The sequence below is a fragment of the Phragmites australis genome, chromosome 3 (assembly GCF_958298935.1).
Source record: "Phragmites australis chromosome 3, lpPhrAust1.1, whole genome shotgun sequence".
Taxonomy (NCBI): domain Eukaryota; kingdom Viridiplantae; phylum Streptophyta; class Magnoliopsida; order Poales; family Poaceae; genus Phragmites; species Phragmites australis.
Genome location: NC_084923.1, coordinates 2,079,422 through 2,107,152, shown reverse-complemented (window position 1 = coordinate 2,107,152; position 27,731 = coordinate 2,079,422). Strand labels below are relative to the sequence as shown.

Here is a 27,731-nt window from a genome sequence, read left to right as displayed (position 1 = left end):
GAATTTTTTTCATTTTTTCAACTAAAGATTTAGCAGTACCATTGTAAATTATTGCATCTATATACCAACATGCACCAAACCATGAGACCTTTGTACATGATTGATAACCTGATAAATATCCGAAAAGGGGTCACACTGTTCCCCTTTTCTACCTAGACTGATGCACATTCCCACACAGTGCACTGATAATATGTACACTGGCCACAGAACCAGAAAACTGAAACAAAAAAAGGATAAGAAAGAAGAACAGTCAGCTTGAACTACCATAAGTCTCATAGAACTCTCTGTCAAGGAGGTCACTCAAGACCAGTTCTTGAATAAAAAAGGCTCTGACTATATGGAATTTGACAGTTTCAACAACCTACCGGTCTCATCAGACTTGAGATTTGCTGTTCTTTGAGACAAGCATGCAGTCTAGGCTATGCATACTGTGCAGCCCTTCTACTGCCTCTCCTTCTGGATGGTGTGTAAACATATTGCGGTGACCTGCAGTTCACAGGGGAGCTCATCGACAATGGTGGCCGTTCAGGGACATATGGCTGGTTTGCGACATGGTTCAGGCCTATCACAACATCGGCAATGATTGGGCGGACATGGGGCTGATCTTGGAGACACATGATGCTGATCACAACTAACTGGTTCAGCGCCGATGGTGGGTAGCAGCCACGCAGAGCTGGATCAGCAAGCTGGTGGAACTTCCTCTTGTCATGCAGAAATGGCCTTGACTGCAAAATTGAGAAAGAAAGGAAGGCATATGAATGAAAATTTTTAAACCTTCAAAGCTTAAACAACAAAATCGATCACGTAATGTTTATTCATGGTGATGGCATAGGAATATTAAAAAACATATGGCAACATATTCTAAACTCTAAACTATAACGAAAGTGTGAAAAGCGTCTAAGTAAATTGAAGGACTATCAAACAAGGAGAAGACGTTGCAGATCCTTTTACCATGGATACCTATAAGTTCTAATAAAGCTTTAACTGACAGCTAATTTATTGATGAAATTTGGGCACACGCAGAAGAAGACATACAACGTAGGAAGAATGATTTACAATAAGGTAAAGCTGCTTACCCATGTCAACAAACTCTGCTCTGGTTTAGGTCTTGAAGCATCATAAATCCTCCTGCCAGTGATCAACTCCAACAGAAGAACACCGAAACTGTATATATCGGATTTCATGGTAAGCTTACCACTCACAACATAGTCAGGAGCACAGTAGCCATAGGTACCCATAACTCTTGTGGAGACATGAGTTCTGTCACCAACTGGTCCAACTTTTGCGAGCCCAAAGTCAGAGAGCTTGGGACTGAAGTCCTCACCCAACAGAATGTTAGCAGCTTTCATATCACGATATATGATCGGTGGATCAGCCACATTGTGCAAATACGAAAGCCCTTCTGCTACTCCGACAGCTATCCTCACACGTGTATTCCAGTCGAGTGGTTGCTTGCCAAGAGGCACATCTATTCAAAGGTGAAATGAAACATCTGTCACTCGAATGAAAAGCACAAGAGAAATGTTGAGTAGAAACTTGTCATAGCACCGATGGAAATATTTCATTGAATACTTAAATAGCTTATCTGCAATTTCAGACTTGGGCACTGAAGAATAGCAACCACAATCCACAAGTAGTAGCACAAGCAACTGGCTATGCAAAGCTCCAAAATACTCTTACACAAGAAACTTTTTAGAAAAAAAAATGAAGGCTCACATAATACCCATACCTAGCACTGCTATGATCAGGAAGAACATGTCATGTTCAGGCATGAGACAAGCCATGAGGACCTGAGGACTTCAATAATTCTCTGTGGGGACAATTTTTTGCTAGCCTTAGGTATTATGTGCCGAACAATTTTCGCGTGTAAGAAAATAGTCAATTAGCACAAGGTGGCTTTCCTGGACACAATCTCTAATATGAACAATTATTACAAATATTTTAGGTTGGTTGCATGCTGGAATCAATGCAGTGTCACACCATATTTTGTGGTATTATCAAATAACATACAAGATCATACTTCAATATCACAAGATTCTTCCCTAGTGCAACCTAGAGTATTTGTTGTGATTATCATCCTCATGGTGACTGATTCATGTAATACCACAAAACAGTTGGATTAGCCCGTGTTGCACAAGTTTAGTTGTGGTGGGTTAGTTTCACAAACGAGTGGCACCTGCACTCAGCACACAAAGTGAGGGTAAAAGTGTTAACAGGTGCTATTTGTGCGTAGGTATGTCCCACATGTGGGTGGACTTCACTTGGGGACGGAGGGTGTTACAATTTTTCTCATAATGAAGCAGATTACATTTTGATTAGGATATATTAGATAATAAAAAGTAAGAATAAAGTCTGTTCAGAGTGAACCCAAATCGAAACAAAACACAGTACCCAAGTCACGGAGGGTATATCTGGCAGCAGCAAATATACCACAAGGTAACAAAGCAAAAAAAAAAAAAAAAACCCTGCCATTTCTTGAACAGGAAAAGGAAAAGCATACACAGTTCGCTTAAATCCTTATACAAAGTTTTTGGACAAGGGTGTTTGATTCATCTTTCATTTTATCCAATTTCACAATGAGTTACTGCAATATTCATTTTATTTTATCATGTTATCTTTTCCCCTTAAACACATCTTTACTAAGTGAACGAAAAGATATTGCAGATAGTAATCTCCAGAAAGCACAGTACCGTAATGAAGGAATGTTAGATTGTAAAAAAAAAGAAAAGGGATGATTGTTTTCTAAAGCATACAATGGGTCACAAGAAGAGAACTATCATAGGACATAAAGGAGATAAAAAAGGAAAAGCCAAACATTTCAACTGATGTGTGTAACCTGCGAAGAACAGACAGACACCTCAACATACCGACTCCAGAGTTACATTGCACACATGGACTGACCAAACAAGAAGCGCAGAAAGTTCGAGAACAGTTTACCGAACAAATGGCCCTCCAAGCTGCCGAGCGGCATGTACTCGTACACGAGCAGCCTCTCGTCCCCCTGCGCGCAAAACCCGACCAAGCTAACAAGATTCGGATGGTTGAGCACTGTCAGCATGAGCACCTCCACCAAGAACTCGTGGCTCCCCTGCACACCATCTCGAGCGAGCTGCTTCACTGCCACCATCTGCACATCACAAAAAAACATTAGGAAAAAAAAATCAAATCTTTAACCACAAGGACTATCGCGTTCACACGCAGACCAAAATAGCGTTGTTGAACTCACCTGCCCATTGATCTTGCCCTTGAACACCTTCCCGAATCCACCTTCTCCAATGAAATTGGCCGCGTTGAAGTACCCGGTGGCCACAAGCAGATCCTTGAAGGTGAAACTGTGCGCGTAGCCGTTCGCCACATCCGGCGCCACCTTTCTCCTTGCATCGGCGCCTGTTCCTAGCAAAAGTCATAATCCAAGCGAGAAGAAAAGGACCAACAAAACACAATGCAGGTGGAAATCAAGAACCTGATGAATCATCGGGCTTGGAAGGCTTCAGGTCCTCGCTCCCCTCGTCCGCCTCCGGTGCAAAGCACCCGAAGCAACCCATCACAACGCCTCAAAATTTATCGCCAAGAGCTCTTCTTGCCGCAACCACACACGCACTCCCAAGAACGAGACTAAGAAGAAGAGCGATAGGAGGGAGGCAGGGAGAGAGAGAGGGGACTATCACAAGGAAGCGGCTATTAAGGCACGGCGAAACCGGACAGGAAATGAAAAACTCACATGGGCCCCAAGAACCCCCCCCCCCCCCACCACCACAAAAAAAAAGCCTGCAAATCAGGAGCCCGACTGATCAGCAACCGGCGAGGAATTGCGGGGTTAGGAGGCAACAGCGCGAGGGATTTGGCCAGAAATCGTAGCGGGCGTCATGGGCAAGAGAGAGGCCCCGCATTTGGCCCTGGCCCCCACGCTGAATCGGAGGAGCGGCAGCAAAGGAGCAATTTTGGAAGGGATTAACCGGAAGAATCTTACTGTGCCACCAAATCACGCGTTTTCCGGGTAATTTCTTGCCTGTTTTGCTCAAAGATTTCTCCTTTAGGCGGTCAGTTTCTAAGGGGAGGGGAAACCTGAACCGGATGAAGCGCTGGGCTGTGTTGGTGGATTTCGACGCCGGCCAGCCATTCCCGTGTGCAGTTTGGTGTGAGGATTTGTTCTTGTTCCGAGGGTTCTTGGCGGCTTTCCAGGCTTGGCTTTTCCCGCGAGCCGGAGAAGAGTGTGATATTTCTTTGGCGTGTCCCGCGTGCTATAATCGTTGCTTTCGTCGCCAGGTTGTGCCTTGTGCAGTCGTAGATCTGGAGTACAGTATTTTTTTCACTCCTTTCTGTGGATGCACGGAGCACGGCGAGGTACTGACGAAATTTGAGTCACCATTTGCTGCTGTTGAATTGGCATGCGAGAGGGAGATGATGTACATGCACACAAGGCCCACCTGTCATTGCCAGTCAATACTGGCATTCCATCCCCCCCCCCCCTCCTTTTTTTCCCAGCCGGAGACAATTTGAGTACCATCCTCAGATTTATTAATCCTTGGTTTATCAATCATCACCGAACAACTAGGGTGACTGAATCTAAGGGACAACAGTAGCAATTACCCATACTGCCATCAAAGCATGTGTGCGTTGCTATTATACACTGTTATCCACAGTACAGTGTAAATCTGGCATTGTTAGCTCGAATGAACACTGACACCTGTCGAGTCGACAGGGCGTTATGCTGAATCGTAAATGCGTCGCGATATTGCATGGATCAGCCGAACGTGCCTTGTTCTCCATTGTCCAAGTGCAACATGTCGAGTTTTGCTTTGCAAGCGTGGACTGGTGTGAAAATGTGCTACAAGGTCCTTTAAATATGGGAACATTTAACAGTGCTCTGTTACTGTATTAGTAGTAGTCCTAATCATGGAAGATGCTGATGCATGCATGGTCAGAAACTCAGTGCAGGTGTGCATCCTTGAAAATCAGAATATCTGATCATGGAACAATATGATTAATTCTTATATCAGAATGAGGATATTCTTTCGGTCTTTCCTGATCTGGGGAAAGGGGTGATGGTCAAAAGCGGAGGAAGCAGGGCTCAAAATGGTGGAGAGAGACTGTTTGGAAATCCCTCAGTTACCCTGTTTGTGTACTTTTTTTCCTTGTTGGAAACTTCGATGCATTATCATGCAGTTTGATGATACTACTAAACTTTGTAAGTTGTGAAACCAGTGTATTTTTCAAGGAAGACAAATGCATCTTCCAGACACTGCATGCTTCCTGCTAAAATAGAGAATACAGCCATTCTTAGTTGAGCCATAGTTTTTAAGGCGTGTTTTTATTTAACATCATATGGCTTGACAATTTTTCTTATCCTCTTGCCTCACATGTCCTAGATTTATCCGTGCTAAACTTTATCATAATGTAACATCTATTTTATTCGTCACACTTTATCTAAATTTAGTTATAGTAAAGTTAGGTGCCAAACCATACAGGCCCACGTGGCTGGATAAAACTTTTATGCACAGCTAACAAGAAGGACCATGGTTAACGTTGACACTGCGGACAGTGGGAATAGAAACTGTCGGTGCCATCTGCTCAGCCCCTGAGCCCATCCATCCTATCCTCTTCTTCCAGGCAGGGGTAGCTTCTGGCAAAGGTCAAATTTGGTCTACAAATGCCGAGCCATGTCAGGAAAAGTGCTCCCTGAAATGTTTTGTCAGCTATTCTCAGTGCAGAGGTTGATCGATACAAAACAAAAATGATATACCAAACGATGTATCCATAATCATATTGCTGGGGCCCAGAATCTGCTTACACGGGACATGCATGGTACTAGTACATGGCTGCTGCTGCTGCTGCTGCAATCAGGCATAAATTTTTCTTAACCTCAAACCTAATCTTGAAAGATCCGACCATTTGAACAAGTCAAACGTTTTTCATAGTGTGTACAAGTACTATCGATTTCAGAAACTGAACAAAATGCAACCACCTTTTCCCTAAAAAAAAATGCAACCAACTTTCAGACAAAAAGCCCATAGGCATCGATCACATGTACTGCACTTCTTCTTTTTGTCTAATTAAGAATGGACACTCCATTCGAAGTCGCAGATCGCATGATTAGATAGCTCAAATTGCACGTAGATCCTACCAGTGTCCAATTACTCTGTCCATCCAATTAACCTGACAGTAGCAAGTCAGTGGACACTCATGATGCCAGCACTTGAAACTGCAACGTGTACGCATCATTTAGCAGCAGTGCAGTGCGCAGCGAGGTCATCATCCATCATCAATGGCGGGCCAGCTCCAATTCTTCGCAGGCATGGCGCTGGGAGTGAGAGGATTGCAGCTGCAGCTGCGCCATGGGCAGGGGGGCAGCACGAACATGATGGACGAACAGGTGCCTGCTGCTTCAGGAAAAGTCACAGCTGCAGTTCGTCCCTCCGATAACTGCGTCGGAATTCGGGACCAGCCGGTACGGCCAGTTCTTTCTTGATTTGTGCGGGCCTGCGCGATCAATCTGTTCAGAGTTAAGACGGAGTTAGCCCGGAATGTGTGTGATACAGTGCTGATTAATGTCTCTGCCGAGCAATTTCTTTATCATCATTGCAGCCCGATTAATCATTGTACGTGCTCTTGTTCGAACCGACCGGGACTCTGGTGAACGCCAAATGAAAGATCATTTCATTGTCAATGTGTCCCAAAAATATGACTGTCATGCAAACAATCAAATGTTTGTAGCTTTTAGGACTTATTATTTCAAATATTAGGATTTGGACTATAAATCCCCTATCTAAAGATGGCCTTATCAAGATGTTGGGGGAAAAACAAGAAAACTGTCCCTTGGAGAGGAATTGTAGTATTTTTCATGCCCAAAAAATCATTTAATATATTCTTTGTACATTTTGCATCGTGTGACGACATATAGCTGAATATTAAAAGGAAATGAAAACGTAAAATGATATGTGTTTGGTTGTTTTTGAGGATGGACAGAGGAAGTGCACAAACGTTGTGAGCCCGGCTGGCGCACATTACCAGAAAACAAGTCAAAATGCAGTGCACAAAGCGTCAAAATGCAGCAGCAGTAGACACGCAGAATACGACGGTGGTTAGGCTGGGCGACAGATCCATAGCCATTCTAAGGCACCTGCATGTCCGGCGCTGAAAGGCTACAAGGCGTCATCACCCTGTGGTAGACAAGTGGTAGCATACAATACACGATAGCGGCCATGCATGAGATGACGTTATTTTATTTTATTTTATTTGGGCATGTTTAGGCGAGCTCTGGCCTAATTTTTACCCTTCTTTTTTAGCCTCTAGAAGGTAATGCCTGAAGCTTAAAGCTAGTACCAGAGAAGCTGTGGGCATCCATATAATTCACGGGATTTATCTCTTCTAGTTCATTTTGTGTTCTTGAGGAAACGGGCTTCTTGAAAGCACGATTTTCGAGCCTAAAGGTTGAAGCGTTCGACTGGTTTTTTCTTCGAAACAAGCAAGAAGCACATCTAAATTCAGAGCCGTGGCGCTACAAAAAAACTGAATCTTTTTTTTCTCCATGTGAAGCCACCTTGCCTTGCGTCACGTCACATGCATGAGGGATTCACGGTGTAGCTACCATTTCGCATTAGCAACCTGCGTGAGCGTCGCTTTCACGTCACCTTCTGTATTGTCTTTCACCCGATATATCCGGTTTATCCGGTCTGTATATCACGATAGAAAAAATTATCATATTTATTAGTATGTTGTTTAAATTTTATCATATATATATCTGATATATTATGTTCCTAGCCTCATAGGTGAACTTCAATAGAATTTATTAATCTGTAAAAAAACTGGTCCTGGGTTCTTAGGAAGTTAGCAGTTTGTGTCATGATGCAACAAATGGGGTGCAGTGACCTTACCTAACCGGAGACAAGACGCTAGCTTTCCTCCCTGTGAAGTGCGAACCACTCCACTAATCATCAGTTGATATATCATTAGAGTCTTGCTTAGATCGCAATCGATCGATTGATCGATCACAAAGGCCAAGAGGCTAGATTCCCGGGACGATTAACCCAAGGGACGATCAAGCCGGTGATAAAGAGCACGGCGTGTGATCGCTCGTTCGTACGTGCGTGCGTGCATGGAGATGGGGAAATTTACACGGATCACGTGCGCGACGACTGTGGGAGCTTGAAAGCAGCAGTGCAAGCTTGCAGTGGTGCTGGAGGACAGTAGGGGCTCGTACGAACAGCGTCACTGTAAGGAAGTTATGGAATGGCCGGGTGATGGATCGGTGTTTTCCCGGAGGACACAATGAATGAATGGGAGATAAGAGTGGATCCAAAGTCCAGACATGATGGCGTTCCAGGCAGGCCTCAGGTCAGGGGAGAGGACGAGGAATTGGGATCTCCGACTTAAAAGGATTTGAAGTTACATTGACTTTAAAACGTTTGCAGTTCGATTTCAAATAGATAGATAAGATTTGACGACACTCTCGTAAACAATGAAATCGCTATAGTATTTTCGTAAACAGTGAAACGCAGCACTATGCCAACAGTGTCAGACTGCAAATGCGCAGCTCACGTGTTATTGTCCGCCTGACTTCGCAAGGTGAAGTCAGACGGACGGACGAGACGACGCTCCTCCCTTCAGGGCCTGGCGCAGTGTCGCCTTCACGTGCCGTCCGTCACGGCTTATACCGCGTATCGTTGGCTACGAGTGTCGGCATGCATGGCTGCATGGGATGTGTGTGCAGCTGTCCTGTGAAATTATTTTGCTCCTCCTGCAGCTCGCGAATGATTTTGTCCTGCTAAAAATATCGTCAGCTCTCGGCATTGGCATCAATGTCGCCAGCAGCTTAAATTTACGGGTTCATGCTTACGTTTCTGAACATCTTGGACCGTGAGTTCTACAGGCTAGGCCACCATGCAAGAATCATGGCAAAATATCGATGCAGATCCATAGCAATACATTGGTACAAGCAGTTAAAGTCACAGGTAACAGCACAGTCACTGGCATTTGCATGACCTACAGAAGGTAATCACTGACTTGTGCAGTAAAAAAATGACATGAAAATGCTGTGTAAGGTGCAAAGGTCAGCCCACCATTCATCATATTCAGAGAAAACCTAAGAAAAAGGAAATATACCGAGTAAAAACAGCAACACAAACAAATGTTAACACCGAACAAGGTCACTCTCATACATTCGAAATGCTAGATCTTCTGAGAAAAAATGGCACAATTATTCACTGCCATTTTGCTTGTATACTTCCTCTACCATCATGTTACAAATTGGACAACAGGCACTGCCTCATCCGAAACATTATGATCTCCAATAAGATTAGAATCTGTACAAACTACCTACCCTTTTACAACAATTCACTGGGGGTCAAATGATTAAACAGCCCTAGCTATTCTGCTTACCGCAACAGCTTGTGTTCTTTTGTTATTTCTTCATAGCTTCTGAGCTCCATTTAGTGTGTTACAAATGACTCGCTGTGTATCAGAAGCTTGAGAATTAGGCCTGGAGAAGCAGTATTTAATTCATGACTTTGCATCACAGATCATAGTACAAAGGTGAACTACGTCAATGACTACTTCTGTTCTCAGAGCTGCAAAGCCAGGTCAGGCTGCTTTGGGTTTGCTACCTTCCCTCTAGGCGGGGAACTGGATGACTGGACACCAGCATTTAAGTTTGGAGGAGCAGAGTTATTAGCATTTGGAGGCAACACAATCTTTGGATCATGGCCTGGATCTTGCACAGGATTGGGGGTTGCCTTTCCAACATCTCCATTCTGTGCTATTTTAACACTACCAGCAGTTAGTGGGTGCCCATGGATATAGCTGTTGGCTCTGCCATTGACTCCAGAAAACATCCCAAGCACTTGAGCATGTGTCATAGGAATGCCTGATCCAAATATCCCTTGTCCAGCATATTGACTAATGGTGTTTGATACAGCAGTGAAGCCATTGACATTAGAGTGCATTTCTCGACTGTAGCTTTGGTTGTGCTGTAAAGGAGGAGCTGGTCCAGTATTATCCATACCACATGACTTGTTAGCTCCATTCTCATACTTGATCACTTTACTGGCAATTTCAGACCTCTTATCAAATCCTGCTGATGTAGAAGCTACTGCTTGAGTTCTAGTTAGATGCTCTTCACCAGTAACATCCCCATTTGAAGACAGTCCGGACTTGTGATGGAGTACATCGTTCTTGGATGTCATGTCGAAGGGTGGAGTAGTGGACTGAGAGGAGGAATTGGTGGATGCGACAATAGGAGCCCACTGAGAGTTTTGAGGTGGCTCGCCATCTAAAACCCATCCTGGGCCAAAATTTGCCCCAGGGGGCAGCGTCCGTCTGATACGATTTGCTGCTATATCCCAGCCAAGCGAACCCAATTTCGCTGCGAAGCGCGCCACACTCCTAGCATACGCATATTGCTGCTGAAGCCCTACCTGGTTCAGTGTTAAGGGAAAAAATCAGACTAAAAAAATTTGCATAGCAAGTATCAGTTCTCAGCATACATTGAAACAATATTATTTCAAGTTGTAGATGCAAATGATCAACTATAGTTAAGTTGGCGGCGTTTAAAAGTCAAGTCTAAAATTCAAATTTGTGAACTGTTCAGAAAAAAATGTAACTGATCAGGATGTGCTTACTGGCACTAGAAGTTTCCTCTCATCATCAAGGGCAGCAAACAGAGAACTATTACGTGAGTAATGCTGATCATATGTACTTCGACGGTCGTCATCTAAACTAGTAGGCTTTTTTCCCCACTTGGAAGAACCTAAAAGATAGAAGAGACAGAAGTCATGTTTCTAATTAAAAAATCTAGCACTGTACAGCACACATGAGCAATTGCAATTGACAAGTAGAAGAAAAGAACTAACCTGAGTAATCACCAATTTTATCTGTTCTTTTTACACTAGAAGAGCTGAGCATACTATGAAAAGTGGATGAATCTTTTGTTGGGGTATTTGTATTTCGAGTTCTGTCTCCGGTCAATCTTTTTCTTATTGTTTCAGCATTGTCTTCATGTTTGTTTGCTTTTACATTGGATAAATCTGGTGACACATCATCCTCCACCTTGGGATTCTTCGGCGGCCTACCTCTTCGAGCTGGCTTGGGTTGTTCGTCTTCTTCATCACTAGGTTGCCTCAAGTTCTCAAAATCCTTTTTGGCAAGAGCTTCAATAGATCGAGCCTAGGGAGATTAGTGAATATTTCATGTAAGTAGATGCTAAGAAGATGATGCGGACAACTTAATTTAACACAGAAAGTCTAACGGAAAAACGAACTAAACTGACTGCAATTGTGGATGTATCAGTTTATTTTGTTGCAACAGTATATAATCTCTTCTGTAATGATAAAATGACTTGTTGGAGCAGAAGTGCCAAGGAAAATAACAGATGTGGAAATTACATGTCAGTCCCTCAAAACTGAACGAAGCAGAGACACCAAACACATAAAGGGTCCAGATAATACAGCAGTGCATTTGACAAGATAGATCATATAATCTTATTGCAGACAACACGTGCACTATAGCATAGTACAAAAATTACCTGCCGATAGTAGATTGTGTCGGCTGAATTGTAAGACATGGCATTTAATGTAAGAAGAAATACATCATTCTGCACAATAAGAAAACATAAGATATTAAGAGAAGATCCACAGTACTAGAGCACAAGTATTAGTCCATTATGATTTGCTACATGGCTTACAATCAACTAATCTTTGGTATAACATATATAAAATTATCAGAGTGTTGTTGCGTGAAATTAAACACATCAATTTTTAATACAAAGCAACTCCCAGTGCATCAGATATTATCACAACGTGCATCAGATATTCTGCATTTAGAAAATGGAATTCAACAAAGCAGCACACCATTCGGTGCAACCCTAACAACAAATGGACTTGCCAGTTATGTCAGCAAAACTATTTCTAGCCGCTGAAACCCAGATATCAGTAATGTATATAAACTTAATATATGCAAGAAGTACAGTGCCACTATGGATTATAATACTTTTTTTTTTATTAAAGCAGCTGTTTTGAATCGGCATGACAATCAGTTCTGGGATGATTCTTCATAAGAATCTGGATTAACTATCCCAGTGGAACTTCGGCCGCTAGCAGTCTAGGTATCCAGCCTATGTTAGAACAAAACATACCCTCTAGCACTGAATACAGCTTCCAACCTTGTTAATACAACTGATTATTTGCCTATGACTACATCACCAGATGGTATAAACTAAGCTGGACTTTGATGAATTAATACCATGTTGGACCTGAAACAGGTTGAAATCTTGAAGTTCAACGGAATTCTTTTTTTCTCAGCAACAGTGCAAGACAATCATTAAATAGCGACCCAAGAAGTGTCTATATGCCCATCAAAGTGCAGAAAGCATCTAGCATATTCCGTTAACAGTACCAGCAAGCAGTATCAAGTTCTTCACAAGAGATTTACGGAAAATAGACAAGTAAGATGATATCATCTAAACACTAGTTCATTATACACAAGATTAAATTGAAAATAAGGAAAGTAGATTTATGCCTTTTTGGTTGTACAAGAAAATACGGCAGTACAACACAGCAGGCGGAAGCAAACATTAGTTAAGCCAAAGAATCAAATGAGAGCCAACACAAAACTGAGACATAAACACAAACTACAAGGAACCAGCAACAGAAACCGCACAAAGCATACCTCGAACTGCTCTAAGGTAGAGTACGAATCATTCAACAGCTTCTCACGGATCGTTGAGAAATCCATAGGATGCTCAATAATCTCATGGTAATCTGGAAGCTGCAGGCACAAACGACACCCCCGTATTAGCAACGGAGCTCCCATCTGAAAAACAGAACAGAACTAGAGTTCAATTGCTCACCTCTTCTGGGTCGACAGGCTCTGAGAAAACTCCATAAGTATCCTTCCTGAGAGCAGTGCAAGGTAGACAGTTAAGCACAGATAACTGAAGCAAACACAGGCGAAGCCTGGGGTTCTTATTGGACGAGAATTACATCAGGATGGGGCCAGGGCACTCACTTCTGGAGCCTATCGAGGATGAAGAGCAGCAACTTTTTGTCTGGGAGGGGCGTTCCCGTGGGCCCGCCATCCGACGCAGCATCCCCTGCTCCCACAAGCGCAAGGAACGTTAACCAAAGAAAATTTCAAATGCAACCACTTCAACGCTAATGCTTTCTTCCCTCCAAATCTTACCTTTCCCCGTCGCTTTCGCTGCATCCTTCTTCCCCTCCCCTGACTCTTCCTGCAGGAGGAAAGAACCGAAACAACAGGAATCAGAACCGAAATCCACCACAAGGAAAACACTATTGTATGAAAATATCAGCTTAAAAGCGTCAATTTTCCCATCATCCAATGGGAATTGCAGCAAAAATCTTGTCTTGCAGCATACTCCGCACTGAAAACGACGACTTTTTTCTGCCTCTTGCAGTCCGGACAGTGCTTAGAACCCATCAATTTGAGAAAAAGGAGGTCAAATTCGTCAAAACTTGTCAGATCCGCTACTGTTCCCTTCAAAGGAAAGGATTAAAGCGCTGACGAGGTCAAGATCCCTAGAGACCGACCCGACTCCAGAGGGAACCAAAAAGAATTCGAAGCCCGCCCAAAAAAGCAACGTCCTCCAAGAAGCTAAAAACCCCAACCGCCACTCCCACAGCTCCACTGATCTCCCTAGATTCCCCACCACGGAGGCGAGCCGTACCACAAAACGCCCCAAAAAAATCCGAGCCCGCAGATCCAACCACTACGGTTCCGCATCGCCGCGTGTCCCGCGGCCAAAACCCCCTCCAGGAGGCCCCCAAACCCCGGAATTTTCGAAAATTAGGCGCGAGAGAGTGAGGCCCCCGACCTTGACGCTGCCGGAGAGGACGCTCTTGAGGCGCTTCTGCCGCCGCCGCCCGCTCCCGGCCCCGTCGTCGTCGTCGTCGGAGGGGTTGGGGTCCCGGCGGGAGGGTGCAGGGTCGGGGCTAGGGTTTTGGGCCTGGAGGCGGAGGCTGCGGCGCTGGAGGTCGAGGAGGGAGGGGCGGCCCTTCTTCTTGCGCCGCCGCTGCGGGGATGGCGTTTCTGCGGGGGGCGGCGGAGGAGGCGGAGGCGGAGGCTTTCGGGTCTTCGCCATCGGAGGCCGGCAGGCCGCAACGGCGGCGGCGGCGGCGGCGGCGGCGAGGTTGGGAGGGGGGGGGGGAGGTGGTGATGGTGTGATGGCCTGGGAACGGGTCTGGGTGCGTGTGGCTTTGCGTGCGTTTGGTACTAATTTTTTTTCCAGGGGCCTTTCGGTTTGGCCGTGGGTTGCTCTGCCCTGGTAGGGTCCACCATGTCATGACATGTGGGGTAGATAAAATGTGGTCCCACGTGGCATTGGAATAGGCTAAAGTGGTCCGTGTTGTTTGGTTTTGGTGGGGATGGGACCTGGCGCGCTGGTGGGGATGGGACCGGGCGCGTGTGTGTCGTGGACGGATCCGATTGGTGGGTGTCCCGGGGTCGTGCGGGTGGTTGTTTTCTAGCTGGAATAGGAAGCCGTGGGTCCCCTTGTCAGTCTGATGTGCCATCCCGTTTTTGTTAGTACTTATGTTTCCCGCGATTCTTTTATTTATTATCAGAAATCCACAATGTTTGCAGAAGGTTAATCGAACAAAATGAGAAATGATCTCGTGTCAGTACATATTTCGGGCATGAGACGTTGATATATGCTGCTGCATGTGCAAGGTTAGAGCAATCAATCAGCTAATAGAGAAAAAATCTCTTCCCCTGAATTTTCTCTAGGGTTTCGTCGACAGATAGAATGGAGGATAGAGAGACACATGTACCACAAGCAACATGATTGAGACACCAAAGAACCAGTCAGGTGTCGAAATGATCTTGATCTTGTTCCTCTTCTGGCTTTTTTATTTTTATATATTTTAAATCCAAAAAATATAAATATATGTCCGTTTCGAAAATTAGCAACTATATACTTATGCATGTCGCTCTTTTAACAGATGACATGTTTAAAAAATAAAAATGCAATGTTTCAATGCTCTCAAAATTAAAAATACTATCAAAATTCTCATAAATTTTTTAATATATATATATATAATGTAAAAGATACTATAATATAGCGCTTCAAAAAAAATTAACAAAATCTTCCTCCTCTTATTGGCGACGGCCATCTTGTGAGTGTGCTGGGCCGGCCTACCAAAAAGATTGGTCCATACCCAAGCGTGAACATAGGCCTAAGCCTAGTGGGAAATCAAGCCCATCCAGCCCGCACTAGGAATTTGCCTTCGCGCGACGGTTACGTAAACGATCGACACAGTCGTGGTTTCCGTCTCCTGCCACGTGACAGATCGAACCCACAGAACGGCGGCGCCTCCCGCTCCCGCCGCCTGCCTCGCCGGCCCGATGGCCGCCGCGCCGTCGAGGTGCCTCCTCATCACTGGCCCGCCTGTAAGCTCCCAAACCCCTTACAAAACCCTCCTCCCTTTCCCCCAACCGCGTCACGGCCTCGGCTTCTGGTACTCGCAGGGCGTGGGGAAGACGACGCTGGTCATGCGGGTGTTCGAGACCCTCAGGGCATCCCACCCGCACCTCAACATTCGCGGCTTCTACACCCGTACTGTGCTTTCGCGCCCTCTCGAACTCCGATCCATTCTCCTGCGCAGTTGGCGACCAGAATTTCACCTGTTTTTGTGTGTTATCTGTTTGTAGGGGAGGTGAGGGAGAGTGGAGAACGGGCAGGGTTCGAGGTCGTCACGCTAGACGGGCGAAGCGGGCCGCTGGCCTCATCCAAGGTTTCCAGGTCCGACTCACCTTGCTATCATGCTTGGTCTGATTTCATTGTTTAGCACTGTGCATTTGGGTAATTGGAATGTCTGAAATTACAACAGTACTAGGAAATTATCAGATGCCATGGAGTAGTAGACTAACTGTTCAAGCCTTCGAGAATGACAAGAGCTACTGCATTGCTCATTCAAGCAAATAGCCTAATGTTCACCTCAATCCTAGTTAAAAATTTAAAATCGGTGCTCGATTTTAAATGAAGACCCCTTTCCAGCGCCAAGTGATGGCCATGCTGAATGGCTTAAACCCATCTGTGCCGATGATTGGAGAATGGTTCTCCTGTAATATGCAGCTTGTCAGGCCAATCGTACATGCCTGTGATTATACATATAACACAATATGTCCCATAAACTTTCCATTGTTAGATGAACTTGGAAGCTTCCAGTTCCTGTTGTCGTACTTCTATCCTGCACATACGAGTTAGTTAAAATTTGACACTTTAATGAAGTACTGTGTCCACCTGCTGCCGCTTCTGTTCCCATGCAATAATATGTTACTACCACAGTATTGCTTGGTCGCCATTGCCTCTTTTCTCGATACAACTTTGATTTATGTTTGTTGAATTCTTTTTGCATAGATCTGTTCATTCATACCATCAAACTTTTTGGTTTTTTGCAGTCCAGAGTCTGCTAGACGGCCTACTGTTGGGAAGTACAAAGTAGATATAGCATCTTTGGAATCACTAGCATTACCTGAGCTGCAGGTAAGCAGTAATGAGTTCTGAAATCTGAATGATCACATTCAAATACTTAGCTTGACAAGAGGGATGTGTGCGTGCATGATAAGCTTTTGAAAGTTCTTCATGCATTGATCATAGTAGTGTTGGGGAGAGTACCGTTTACGATGTGAAAGGTAATTTACTTCATATTTCTTGTTGAAATATCAGGTCAAGGAAGAAACAGATCTCTTCATCATTGATGAAGTGGGTAAAATGGAGTTGTTCAGTTCAGCATTTTTCCCGTCTGTATTGAGAGTTATTGAATCCAATACCCCAGTGTTGGCCACCATACCAATTCCTAGATATGGCCGGGACATTCCAGGAGGTACCATATTTTCCCGTTTGGCAACTTTACAGAGGTTAATGATTAATAATTTTGCTAAGTTGTACAAAATATTGTATAAAAGACCATTTCCTCGATACCCTTTAACAGCAAATCCATCCGTTGATATTTGCGGAAGCTGCATTCATTAACACGTTTAAACCTTGCTATATTCTACCAGCTATGTTGTTTTATGCATCCATTAATTTAATTGACATATCTCACACGGAAACAGGACTTATTTTACTATTCCACACTTTTCTTCAATTTTAGTTGGATGTCATGATTCTGACGATCTAGGGTTCTTATTAAATATCTCTCCCATAAAATGCAGTTGCGAGGTTGAGGAATCATCCTGGAGCAGCTGTTTTCACCTTAAATACCGGTAATAGGGATACGATGAGAGAAACTATCTACAATCAGCTAAGCAGTTTGTTGCAGAAGAGGTGATTTGCTATCTCCCTATATGTGTTCATTTTGTTAGTCTGACATAACACATAAAACCATGTCTTTCTTTTATGCAAAATCAAGTAGAAATTTTCTTTTAGTATATGCCCCATATAGCCTGCAACAGAACTTCTGGTCAAGTATTCTGGTGTTGTACCTGAATTATCTTTTCCAAGTTTACCGATAAATGAAAGGCGGTTGGCATTACTATGTTGATGTACTCTACTGGTTAAATCTGAATGTATAGCAAGCATGTTGTTCATTTTTTCTTGGTTCTGTCTGTGGTTCTTCAGTCATGTATTCACATTCACTGGGTTAAGGATTTATCATCACAATAGGCTTGTATTGATGCATTTAGCATGTAGTGACCTCTACAACAAGCATCACATGCTTTGCACAACTGATTTGCTAGTAGCCCATTATTGCCTACATAGTTTGGGTCCATGATGACTCCAGCTTGGTTTGGCATCCCCATTGTACGTTAATATCATTTTGTCTGTGAAATATAACCAAGTAGATGAAATGACAATCAAGTTGAATGCACATGATATAACTTGATAGAGGTTTCAAACACATTCTTAACCAATACTTGTGGCTTCTCCTGGTCAGAGTGCATGCCCATTAATGTTAACAGCTAATATTAGTGTCACTTGTATTAGATAGTTTAGTGCAAAAGACATCGTGCAGTCTTATGGGTCACAGCACAATTGATTCTTTTCAGGCATGAGTTGGATTAAGGATGGCCCGTTAGCGTAACCTGTTCTAAAAGCCAGAAATGTTAAATCACAATCAAGTCAAACAGGATAAATGAAAATCAAGTTGCTGTATCATCGGCAGATTTGCACAATGATCACACCTGTTAAGAAAAGAGAGTAGAATATGTTAGACTTCTTGATCTCATAATACAATGCACAAAAGAACCAAGCATAGGTGACGATTTAGCAGACAAAGATGATTTTCTCGATCTCCTTTGCATTTCTTACAGCATTTTGGACCACTGTTGCTAGGACACCTAATGGAGTAGGGCTTATCCTAGAGGCAAGCAGCAACTTCACATGACACATGTTCTTGTGGGGGCTCTTGGTCTGAAATTCTGAATGATCACAGGGAATTTTCACCCAAAGAGGCACAAGCTTTTGATTGAGGTGGGCACATAATTGAAGTGCAGTGTACTGATAATGGCACCCCTTTACAACCCACTGGGCCCCAGTTCCCTTTGAGCCCTTGCAGAAAGATGTCATTAAACGCCAATGCTGCAAATTTTGGTTATATTAGCAAATGGCAAGTGAGCCCAGGACCATCTGGGCAGAGTTTTAGTTTAAGAACTGAAGCTCCTTTAAACTTGTTGACAATATTTTTGAAGGCAGAAAGTGCGAGACGATCTCTCAGGAGATACGGTGTTCTAGTTTTTATCTGCAAGGTATTTGCTTAGGTGTGCAAAATATATAAATGCAGAGTTGCATATTAGACTGTATGGAGCTGGAATAAGTGAGGAATTTCAAGGAAATATGCATACAGGTTTGTTGATCCTATTGCATAACCGGAAATTTTCGTGTCAGTAGCCTTGAATTGAGTCTGAGTTGTGACTAGTCAGTTGAGAGAAACGAACAATTCTCAACTGAAAAGATCACAAGACTCATAAATAGTTGCTTATTTTCTTGCACTGTTGTGTTTGGTTTTAAATGTTCATACTGTTGAGCACTTGAGGTTCTGAGGAAATCTTGGGCTTTCTGAGGGACAGCCCGCCGATTACCTTATTGCCCTTCCTTCGCTTTAGGCAGTGTCAGTGTGGGTGTGGAACTGAATGGCATTGATTCGATGGTTGCCCCACCATGTGATCTCTTCATATAGGAGGGTCACAGGTTAACTTGTTTAGTACCAGATATAATTTATCTCATCCTATGCAAGTTTAGTTTAGCGTTGAGGAATGATGGCCGTGCATGCATGCACGCACGCCATTGGATAACCCCAACCAGATTTAAGAACAGAAATAAGTTTGATCCTCCTACCGAAAGCTCCGCTGTGCTCTTTTATGTTTCAACAGGAATGATGTCTGGTTGATGTCCTAGAGAAATCCAACATAAAGCATGCTTCCTTCAGGAAACCCTGCTTCCCTGTACCTTTCATTTCTGAGTTTGATCCCTCACTGCATAAGGTTAATTCATGCACAGCATGTTTACATAATCTCCTGTTCTCCATTCACACCATTTCATAATTCTTCATCTCAATACACGGATGAGATGAAACAGTGGTGTTGGTAAGGTACCTGTTTCAGTTGGCAGTTTGGTGAGACATGTAGAGAAAGTTAGTATTATGAACGAATAATACAGTGGTCACTTCTGCATATTATTATGGGCCATCCAATCTGTACGCTCATCTGCAATGTCATCCCTGGTAGCTAGCGGCAACTAACCTCCCAGTCATACCCATCCGCATGACAAAAAAAAAACACAAGCAGCAGCAGTTGCAAGTTGCAACCAGGTCCGGGCGTGTGCATGTGCATGTGCGTGCAGCTCGCCGAGGACGTCGCTAACAGTCTGATCACGCGAGACATTACGCATCACACGTCGCTCTCGCGCGTCCCGCTGGTGCACGACACCGGTCCGGCAATCCTTTTACGAGCGTGCCCCGGGCATCATTGATGTGCCGGGCGCCGCTGGACGAGCACCAGCAAACAGCCCTGGTGAGCCTGCTCCTCCGGAGGCATTTGGGGTGTTCCTTCTGGCAAATTATGCGTGTCGCATCATAAATAGTAGGATTGTGTTGGTATAGTCGTATGTATTATTTATTAAGCCGATAATGATGATGATGAGGCCGGCATACATATACCTATTTTATTGGAGCAAGAACTTTGCAAAGAATCTAGAGAAGCTAGCAGAGTTCTTGGCTCGCCTCTAAATCTTCTCAAATAAAGTTTTTTTATTCGGAGGATCCAATTGGAACGCAAGACTCTACTACGGAACATATATAATATATATATATATATATATATATATATATATATATATATATATATTCGATTCATTATTGTCGGTATCTAATAGGCTGACAGTGACAGAACATTACTGTCGGTTCAAAAGCCGTACGGGAAGAATAAGCCAACATGACTTTATGAACTAACAGTAATAAAGGGTATCATTGTTAGCTGAAGGCTTGAGTCGGCAGTGATACTTCACTGTCGGGTGAAGACACCGACCGACAGTGATACATGAACTATCACTACTGATTCTAGCCATCAAGTATCACTATTAGTTCGTGTTATGAATAGACAGCGATAATAGATGATAGATTATCTTAATAAATTCATAATTTTTTCATACGAAGTTGGATGGTAAAAATTTTACATGAAAATTGTAGCCATCGACGAGATCTAAAACTTTGTGGCTAAAAACTTTTTAATTTGAGGTCATTTAAATACCCAAATAATCTTAACAATGTTTCAATCGTGGTCGATGATAGCTCATCTTAAAAAAATTACAACTTTTTTATACATAGTCGGACAAAGACAAATTTTATATAAATATTGTAGAACTCGACGAGATCTACAACTTTATAGTTGATAACTTTTTTATTTAAGATCATTTAGATGTCCAAATAGTCATTCAAACATTTGATCGGAAGAGATTAAAAGGATTGATTTTGCTATTGTACTCAAGAACGAATGACAGGTGAGATGGTTAGAGGGGTCATTCGTGCGGAGCTTTTGAGGTAAGGGTGTGAGTTCGAGTCCTAGAACTCACGCGATAAAAAAAGTTAGTGACCAGTGACTAGTCGATGGTGGGTGAGCAGTGACCAATCGATCGTGAATTTTTTTTTTACTTTTTTTTTTTCTAAAAACATTGAATCGGAGTCGACTATCACTACCGACTGAAGTCTTCAGTCAACAGTGAAAACCAACTATTACTACTAGTTGAAAGCTTCAGCCGGCAGTAATAACTCCTTCAATATCGGTTCCCGAGCCAATAGTGATAGTCTCGATTATCATTGTCTATTGCTCACTGTCGGTTTCAAAATCGGTAGTGAATATCGTTTTAGAGCCGATAGTGAAGTCGTGATAAAAAAGTTAGTGAGCCACTTGTCGACGGCGGGTGAGCAGTGATCGGTCGATCGCGAAAAAAATATTTTTTACTTTTTTTGTCCCAAAAGCGTTGAATTGGGGTCGACTATCACTGCCGACTGAAGTCTTCAGTCAGCAGTGATAACCGACTATTACTACTGGCTGAATGTTTTAGCCGGCAGTGATAACTCGTTCAATACTGATCCCCAGGCTAGCAGTGATAATCTCGACTATCACTGTCCGTGGTTCACTTTCGATTTTAAAATTAATAGTGAATGTCATTTAGAGTCGATAGTGAGGTCACTTTCCTGTAGCCGTGGAAATCTCATATGAATTAGTACAAATCTCGAAAGCTACAAATTCTCACGTTTCAAACGGGGACAAACGGGGACTGTTCCTTCTTTCTTGGGTTTTTAACTTAAGGCTATAGACGTGGTGATAAACTAGACATGATTGAACCGTCCTACTCAACAACACCATTACCGGTTGCATATTGTTGTGGTTGATCTCCTTCGCCTCCTAACTGCCCATGGCGGTTGCCGTGGTGCCCGTTGGAGAGAGGATGTCTCCTCAATGGACATGTGAATGATCAATGAAATGAACAACGAATTTCTCATTCGACTCTAGTGTCTCAATCTCTTTCAACACACACGGAAGAATTTTGGCATTGGGGGATGCCTGAAGTGATTCTCCTATTAAATATTTAAAGAGGAAACATCTCATCCGATTCCCACCCACATGATGCTGACCAACACAGGGGTCGACTGCGATCCGTGCCCCGGAACGGCCGGGACAGCAGACGGTTATCAAGATGCGCCAAATGGAACTGCTTCGTGCGTGTGAGTAAGGGAACGGAAGGGAGCAGAAAAAGATCAACGGAAGCGTGTGGTGCACCAACTAGAGTCCTCGCGCAACCGAGCTGTCCGCCAAGCTAAAATAATACACACCTATCAAATGTCCTCTGGTCTCATTTACCTTGTTTTTTGCTGGAGAATCTTCCAATATAAACCTCATGGAAAGTTGCCACTTCGATCTACAACCCTGGAAAACCTTTTCACTGCAACTTTTCCGATGACAGAAGAAATTGTTGCCCGTAAACAGTTTGATAATTTTTCACCAACCCAAAGGAGAGTTAACCACTGAACAATCATCTTTTCCTGTAACCATAAGAGTATCTCTTAACTGTTAGCCGGACCCTTCTGTTGGAACAGCTTTGGATATAACAGTGAGATGGTTATGCTGGTTGAAACATGCAAGAAATGCAGGCAGGGATATACATGCAAGAGTGCCAGGTAAAGAACAGATCAAAGCCTCTCCCGGCATCTGTTACAAATGTCCAAGAGGTAAAGACTAACCAGCTGGAGATCAGGGGCAGGAGATGTAGAAGTGGCAAGGGGAAGATGGCGCGAGTGGGCATAATAAAGGCGAAGGGAAAACCAAAAGGAGGGTGGGTGTGGGCAAAGGCAGAAGCTTTCGCTTTCCCGGCTGTTGCTTTCCTTCCTCTTCATGGGCTGTAATTATTATACACTACCACCATAAGCACGCATCAAGAAGAAGCTCGCAGTCGCGGGCAGCAGCATATCGCATCTTGCCTCCCGCGACACCCAGGTTTCCACGGCGGGAGAAGCAGCGCCAAGGCCTGCCTCTGCGCTCCCTGACCACGGCAGAGGCGACCGGCCGGTCGCCGGACCTGCGTGCGAACTGCAGAGAGGGGGAGCGAGGAGATCCTTGAATGTACGGTTCTATTCTTGCTTCGCGTCTGCTGTCTGCCTGCAGATTAGCTTCTTTGAAATATGTTTTGCTTTGCGTTTGGTTATCTTCTTGTTCTTGGAGGAAATGCAGTTTCTTCTTAGTTCTGATCTGTTTTCACGTGGTGGGGTTCAGCTTCCCATCATGTTGACATTTCTGGATCATCATTCGCTTCTGTTCATGTGCTGGTGCGCTTGGATCATTCCTCCAGAAATGAATTTATAAAAGTTTTGCCCATATGGTTCTGCTCTGCTTCCTTTTGAGATTTCTTTTGGTTCATGCCGATTAGAAATTTGTCTCTCTTCTATTCTCAAGATGCCTTTCGAATTTAACTGCTGTGATCGTGATATTCTGTTATGAAATCCATTTGCTTCGGCCTTAGTAATGAAGCAATTGGCATGAATCTCATGGCTTCACCCTTGTGTATCGGTTTGATTTTAATTTGCGGGAAATGAATTTGTAACACTGATTTGCAACGGTGGTTTTTCTGTTATGACATACTTTCTGCAGAATCTGACATGATATCTTGCACTATTTTTGCAGGATAAAAAAAGTCAATTCCTTTCGTCCTGCAGAGACCTGATCTTGCCATCGAAGCATACGCTGGATCTCTGTGGCAGGAACCATCATGTTGCAGTACCTGGACTTCTCTCATGCCAGCACCTCAAGGAAGTGGACACACAAGAGACAGGGTGATGGTATGGTGATGCATGGTGATCCATTTCTCTCTGTCCATCCTACACATGAACTTGACCTGAAATTCTGAATCATCCGGTCATCAGTTTAAGAGCACGTTAACGTCCATGATCGGTGCTAGCATAACCTTACAATGGAAAGATTTGATTAAGATTTTTCTGATATTTCTCCGCTTTTCGTGATCGAATTCAGGGCAAATTTATTTATTGGTGTGTCATATTCATACTTTCAGGATTTGAAGCTCCGAGGAACAGCATGGAGTTCGCCTTGGAGGCTTCCCACAGCTACGGTGTTTTCCAGGAGGATGTCCCGGTGAGCCTTGTTCATATCTGTACTGTTCTGTCAGAGTAATTCCTTCCATCTTCTGTCAGCAAGTAGGCAAGTTCTTCTGTTTCCAGAAAAGAACCTTTTTGTGAGTGAAAAGAACGAAATACTTTGATCATTCTTGAGACATGAGGTGCCTACTTTTTCTGCTTGTATGTCTTGGAAACTTTGCTGATAGCTGCACTTGTAACTGATTGTAGTTACACGAGAAGACATAACAGAAAATGCATTAATAACGGTGTCAAACAGTAGACCATCATCTGCCGTTTATTTATACGTAACCCCCATCTACTGTTGCTACATCTACTGATTAGTCTTTGCCTCGTTGTCATCTTTCTGTGGGCAAACTTTTCATTTGGCAAATCAAGTATTTTTCTTCCTTAGAATGATACTTTCTTTGGAAAATAAGTACCACTTATTGTGCAAGAGCTAACAAACAAGAACTTGCAATGATCTGATTAAGTTTCCTGTGATTTTGAGCAGTATTCCTGCAATATGAAGCAATACCCCAAATCAGGGCTCAGCCACAGCTCTGTCCCAATTAAGAAGCTAATCCATGAGGACATTTCCTTCAGAACAAATGAAAGTCAGAAGAGACCAGGTGTCATCGCCAGATTGATGGGCATGGATTCACCCCCACTGAACACAACCACTGAACCCAGCAGCCATTCAGAGGAAAGAAGGCAAGAGATAATCCCAAGGCCAATGCCAAGAAGAGATCCTGACGAAACGATCTCAACCAAGCATGTCTCCTTCGTGCAACACAAGGACTCCATCAGACATGCACCGAAGCAAGAGATCCGCGCATACGAGGATGAGAGGGAGCTCTTTGGCCAGCTGAGCAAGAAGAGCAATGGGGAATGGAGTAACAAGCCGCAGCCGCGAGAGCACCCGCAGGAGGAGGAGCTGCAGAAGTTCAAGAAGGAGTTCGAGGCGTGGCAGGTGAGCAGGGTGTGGGAGCATTCAAGAACTCTGGATCTGGATGGCCATCTCGACGATGACAAGTGCACAAACATCGTGCCGTACAGGTACCAGCATCAGCACAAAGGGAAAGATGCCAACAATGGCAGCAAACACATGCACTCCAATGACGATGGGCATTGGAGAAGAAGCAAGGAGAGCAGCACGTCGATCTCCGGGAGCCGTACGTTCTCTCTGACAAGCGCGGACGCCTGTCCCACGAGGTTGCCTCTCTCGAGGTTCTACCACGAGGAGGAGGAGAGGTCGTTGTCGCCGACGAAGATAGTCATCCTGAGGCCCTGTCCGGAGCTGAGCACGGACGACATCGAAGAGTCTTCGCTGGGGTCGCCAGAGCTGGTGAAGAAGGAGAACAACATGGAGGCCTTCCTTGAGGAGGTGAAGAACAGGCTAAAGATTGAGCTCGAGGGGAGGATGACCTCAGACGACAAGGCGGACCGGTGGGGCGGAGGCGACATCCCGGCCGATCCGAAGCAGATCGCACGGAACATCGCCAACCAGATCAGGGAGACTGTCACAAGGGACTTGCACCCGGCGTTGGTACGGTCGGAGTCGACACGGTCGTACCGCAGCGACGTGCCATTTAACGGGCAGAGCCAGATGGACTACATCGGCAGAGATGCCAGGAGGCAACTGTCTGACAGGCTGAAGAACGTGCTGAGAAGGGAGCCGGACGCCGAGCCGCCGTTCTCCCACCGGAGGACGGCCACCTCGACGTCGTTCGACGAGGAGCCAAGGCCCAAGCCGAGGCACGACGTGGCATCAAGGAAGGTTAAGATCAGGAGCAAGGAGGAAAAGAAGTGTGCGATCGAGTCCGACGTCAGGTCCTTCAGACATGGATCGTACAAGACACCAGTCCAAATCGACTCTGGGCCAGTGTCGCCGAGAAACCTCATCAGGTCGTTCTCGGCGCCGGTGTCGGGGACGACCTTCGTGAAGCTGCTCTCGGAGGAGCCGCGGGTGCTGACTGGAGCACGGCTGCAGCGCAAGCAAGAAGGCCACGGGAACAGGCCGTCGTCAGAGGAGAGGAAAGGGAGGAAGGACGCGTTCAACATCAAAGGCAGGGTGTCCAACTTGAGGCAGAACCTGGGGCTCAGAGCGAAGCTGTTCGGCAAGAAGTTTCACTCCGCCGACGAGTCGTTTCCCGACGACCTTCCTCCGATCGGTACACTCATCACCGCCCCTTCGGTTCTCATACACCCCGGCGTCCTCCAGGTGAGGCAGCTTTTTGAGCAAATGCTGCTTTACGACTTTCGTGTCCAGGGCCATTGCAGTCTGACATGGCACTCTGCTGCTTGTTTGGTTGCAGGAGAACTCCACCGAGGTGCCGCCGAGCCCGGTGTCATGGTGCAGCAGCCCACCCGATGAGACGATCAGGGGAGGCTACCCGAGTCCTGTGTCGCCATTGGAAGCCTCCTTTAGCGAGCACCGTTCTCCCTTGAGGACGGCAGCTAAGGACATGAGCTCAAGTGCTTCTGGTAAGTATCAAGTATACCAGATGCTGCGTGTTTCTGAATTTGCTTGGATGACACACTGAACGCATTGTTCAGAGGTTATGTTTCTCGCGAGTTCTAATCAAAGAATCTGTCGCAGAACCAGGGAACTTGTCAGAACAAGTCCAGACTGAAGAACTCGCTGAGCCAAGTCCTGTCCAGGATGACGACTCGGACGAGATGGATCACCCCATCAAATCCTTCGTCAGGGCGGTTCTTGTCGTTGCTGGCCTTTACGGCCAGAGGAAGAGTCCTGACAACTTGTTATCAGACTGCGAAGCGAAGCCGATCCCCAAGTGGGTGTTGGAGGAAGTCGAGCCATCGTCCTCAAACCCGGCGGCATCATCAGACGGCAGCGCGGCGACCGTCGACCACCGGCTCCTCTTCGACCTGATCAACGAGGCGCTGCCGGGAGCCGTCCGGGCCTCGACGACGCTGTGCACGTTCGACAAGTGGCACGCGGCGGCGCCAAGAAGAGTCCCCAGTGGCAAGAAGCTACTGGACGTGCTGTGGAAGTCTGTGCAGGTGTGGCTAGAACCGCCGAGCGACTTGTCGAGGTCGAGCTCCGTGGACGGGCTGATCGGCCGTGACCTGAGTGTGTCGTCGTGGAACGGCATGTTCCGCGACGACGCCAACGCACTGGGCCAGGAGGTGGAGGCGGAGATACTGGACGAGCTGGTCGACGAGACTGTGTGGGATGTGCTCCTCAACGTGGGGGACTGATTGCGTTCTGATGGGTCTCTTCTGACGAGTATACTTGTATATTTTGGGGTGCTTTTTTCAACCTCTTTTTCTGATCGAGTGTTGCCCGGATTTGTGATGAGGTGTTGTTGAGTAAGAAGTGTTACTAAGTTCGTGTGTGAAAGGATGCTGAATTGTCCTAGAAATGCATAAAGAAGCAAAAAGAGAGTGAAGAAAAGAAAACTTAAATGCTTGGTGTCGTTTGGTCTAGTTCTTATGCTCTTGATTTTATTTTTAACAAACCGATATGAGAGCTGTAAATTATATTAATAAAATAAGAGCAAATAGAAAAAAGAAAAAAAGTTACAACTGCACACCAAAATCGAAGAACTCCATACAGAGTGCACTCCGTAGCTCACAGTCTTACACAATTGGTACAATGTCAAAGCACCCGTCAGCATTATCCTGCACAAA

The 27,731-nt window shown here is 44.8% G+C and overlaps 3 protein-coding genes across 3 annotated transcripts; 1 reads left to right on the top strand and 2 right to left on the bottom strand.

Annotated features, from left to right (window-relative positions):
- Nucleotides 1-234: 234 nt before the first annotated feature.
- On the bottom strand, nt 235-3,770 carry LOC133911513 (probable serine/threonine-protein kinase PBL21). Its single transcript, XM_062353776.1, has 5 exons — nt 3,464-3,770; nt 3,227-3,387; nt 2,938-3,127; nt 1,077-1,468; nt 235-725 (listed from the first exon to the last, which is right to left on the bottom strand). The coding sequence occupies exons 1-5, from the start codon at nt 3,543-3,545 to the stop codon at nt 420-422; spliced, it is 1,131 nt and encodes a 376-aa protein (XP_062209760.1). The 5' UTR covers nt 3,546-3,770; the 3' UTR covers nt 235-419.
- A 5,360-nt stretch (nt 3,771-9,130) lies between these two features.
- On the bottom strand, nt 9,131-14,204 carry LOC133911506 (uncharacterized). The gene is made up of 9 exons (XM_062353768.1): nt 13,826-14,204; nt 13,174-13,222; nt 13,000-13,084; nt 12,842-12,887; nt 12,661-12,759; nt 11,519-11,587; nt 10,848-11,160; nt 10,617-10,744; nt 9,131-10,412 (listed from the first exon to the last, which is right to left on the bottom strand). Exons 1-9 carry the CDS (start codon nt 14,090-14,092, stop codon nt 9,561-9,563), a joined length of 1,908 nt encoding a protein of 635 aa, XP_062209752.1. The 5' UTR covers nt 14,093-14,204; the 3' UTR covers nt 9,131-9,560.
- Nucleotides 14,205-15,241: 1,037 nt separating this feature from the next.
- On the top strand, nt 15,242-27,527 carry LOC133912757 (uncharacterized). The gene is made up of 13 exons (XM_062355646.1): nt 15,242-15,399; nt 15,478-15,565; nt 15,661-15,751; nt 16,411-16,495; nt 16,679-16,835; nt 17,167-17,278; nt 18,387-18,417; nt 22,602-22,849; nt 23,671-23,783; nt 24,014-24,093; nt 24,589-26,298; nt 26,393-26,561; nt 26,677-27,527. The coding sequence occupies exons 1-13, from the start codon at nt 15,355-15,357 to the stop codon at nt 27,297-27,299; spliced, it is 3,552 nt and encodes a 1,183-aa protein (XP_062211630.1). The 5' UTR covers nt 15,242-15,354; the 3' UTR covers nt 27,300-27,527.
- Nucleotides 27,528-27,731: the final 204 nt, after the last annotated feature.

What these genes read in the sequence shown, in the direction of transcription:
- LOC133911506 (XM_062353768.1), bottom strand. Translation starts at nt 14,092, where the DNA reads ATGGCGAAGACCCGAAAGCCTCCGCCTCCGCCTCCTCCGCCGCCCCCC. An exon ending in TCCTCTCCGGCAGCGTCAAG is followed by an intron (nt 13,223 to 13,825) that starts GTCGGGGGCCTC and finishes TTCCTCCTGCAG; the next exon opens with GAAGAGTCAGGGGAGGGGAA. An exon ending in TAAAATTGGTGATTACTCAG is followed by an intron (nt 10,745 to 10,847) that starts GTTAGTTCTTTT and finishes TCTATCTTTTAG; the next exon opens with GTTCTTCCAAGTGGGGAAAA.
- LOC133912757 (XM_062355646.1), top strand. Translation starts at nt 15,355, where the DNA reads ATGGCCGCCGCGCCGTCGAGGTGCCTCCTCATCACTGGCCCGCCT. An exon ending in TCCTCATCACTGGCCCGCCT is followed by an intron (nt 15,400 to 15,477) that starts GTAAGCTCCCAA and finishes TGGTACTCGCAG; the next exon opens with GGCGTGGGGAAGACGACGCT. An exon ending in ACACAAGAGACAGGGTGATG is followed by an intron (nt 23,784 to 24,013) that starts GTATGGTGATGC and finishes TCATACTTTCAG; the next exon opens with GATTTGAAGCTCCGAGGAAC.
- LOC133911513 (XM_062353776.1), bottom strand. Translation starts at nt 3,545, where the DNA reads ATGGGTTGCTTCGGGTGCTTTGCACCGGAGGCGGACGAGGGGAGCGAG. An exon ending in AGGGCAAGATCAATGGGCAG is followed by an intron (nt 3,128 to 3,226) that starts GTGAGTTCAACA and finishes TGTGATGTGCAG; the next exon opens with ATGGTGGCAGTGAAGCAGCT. An exon ending in AGCAGAGTTTGTTGACATGG is followed by an intron (nt 726 to 1,076) that starts GTAAGCAGCTTT and finishes TCAATTTTGCAG; the next exon opens with TCAAGGCCATTTCTGCATGA.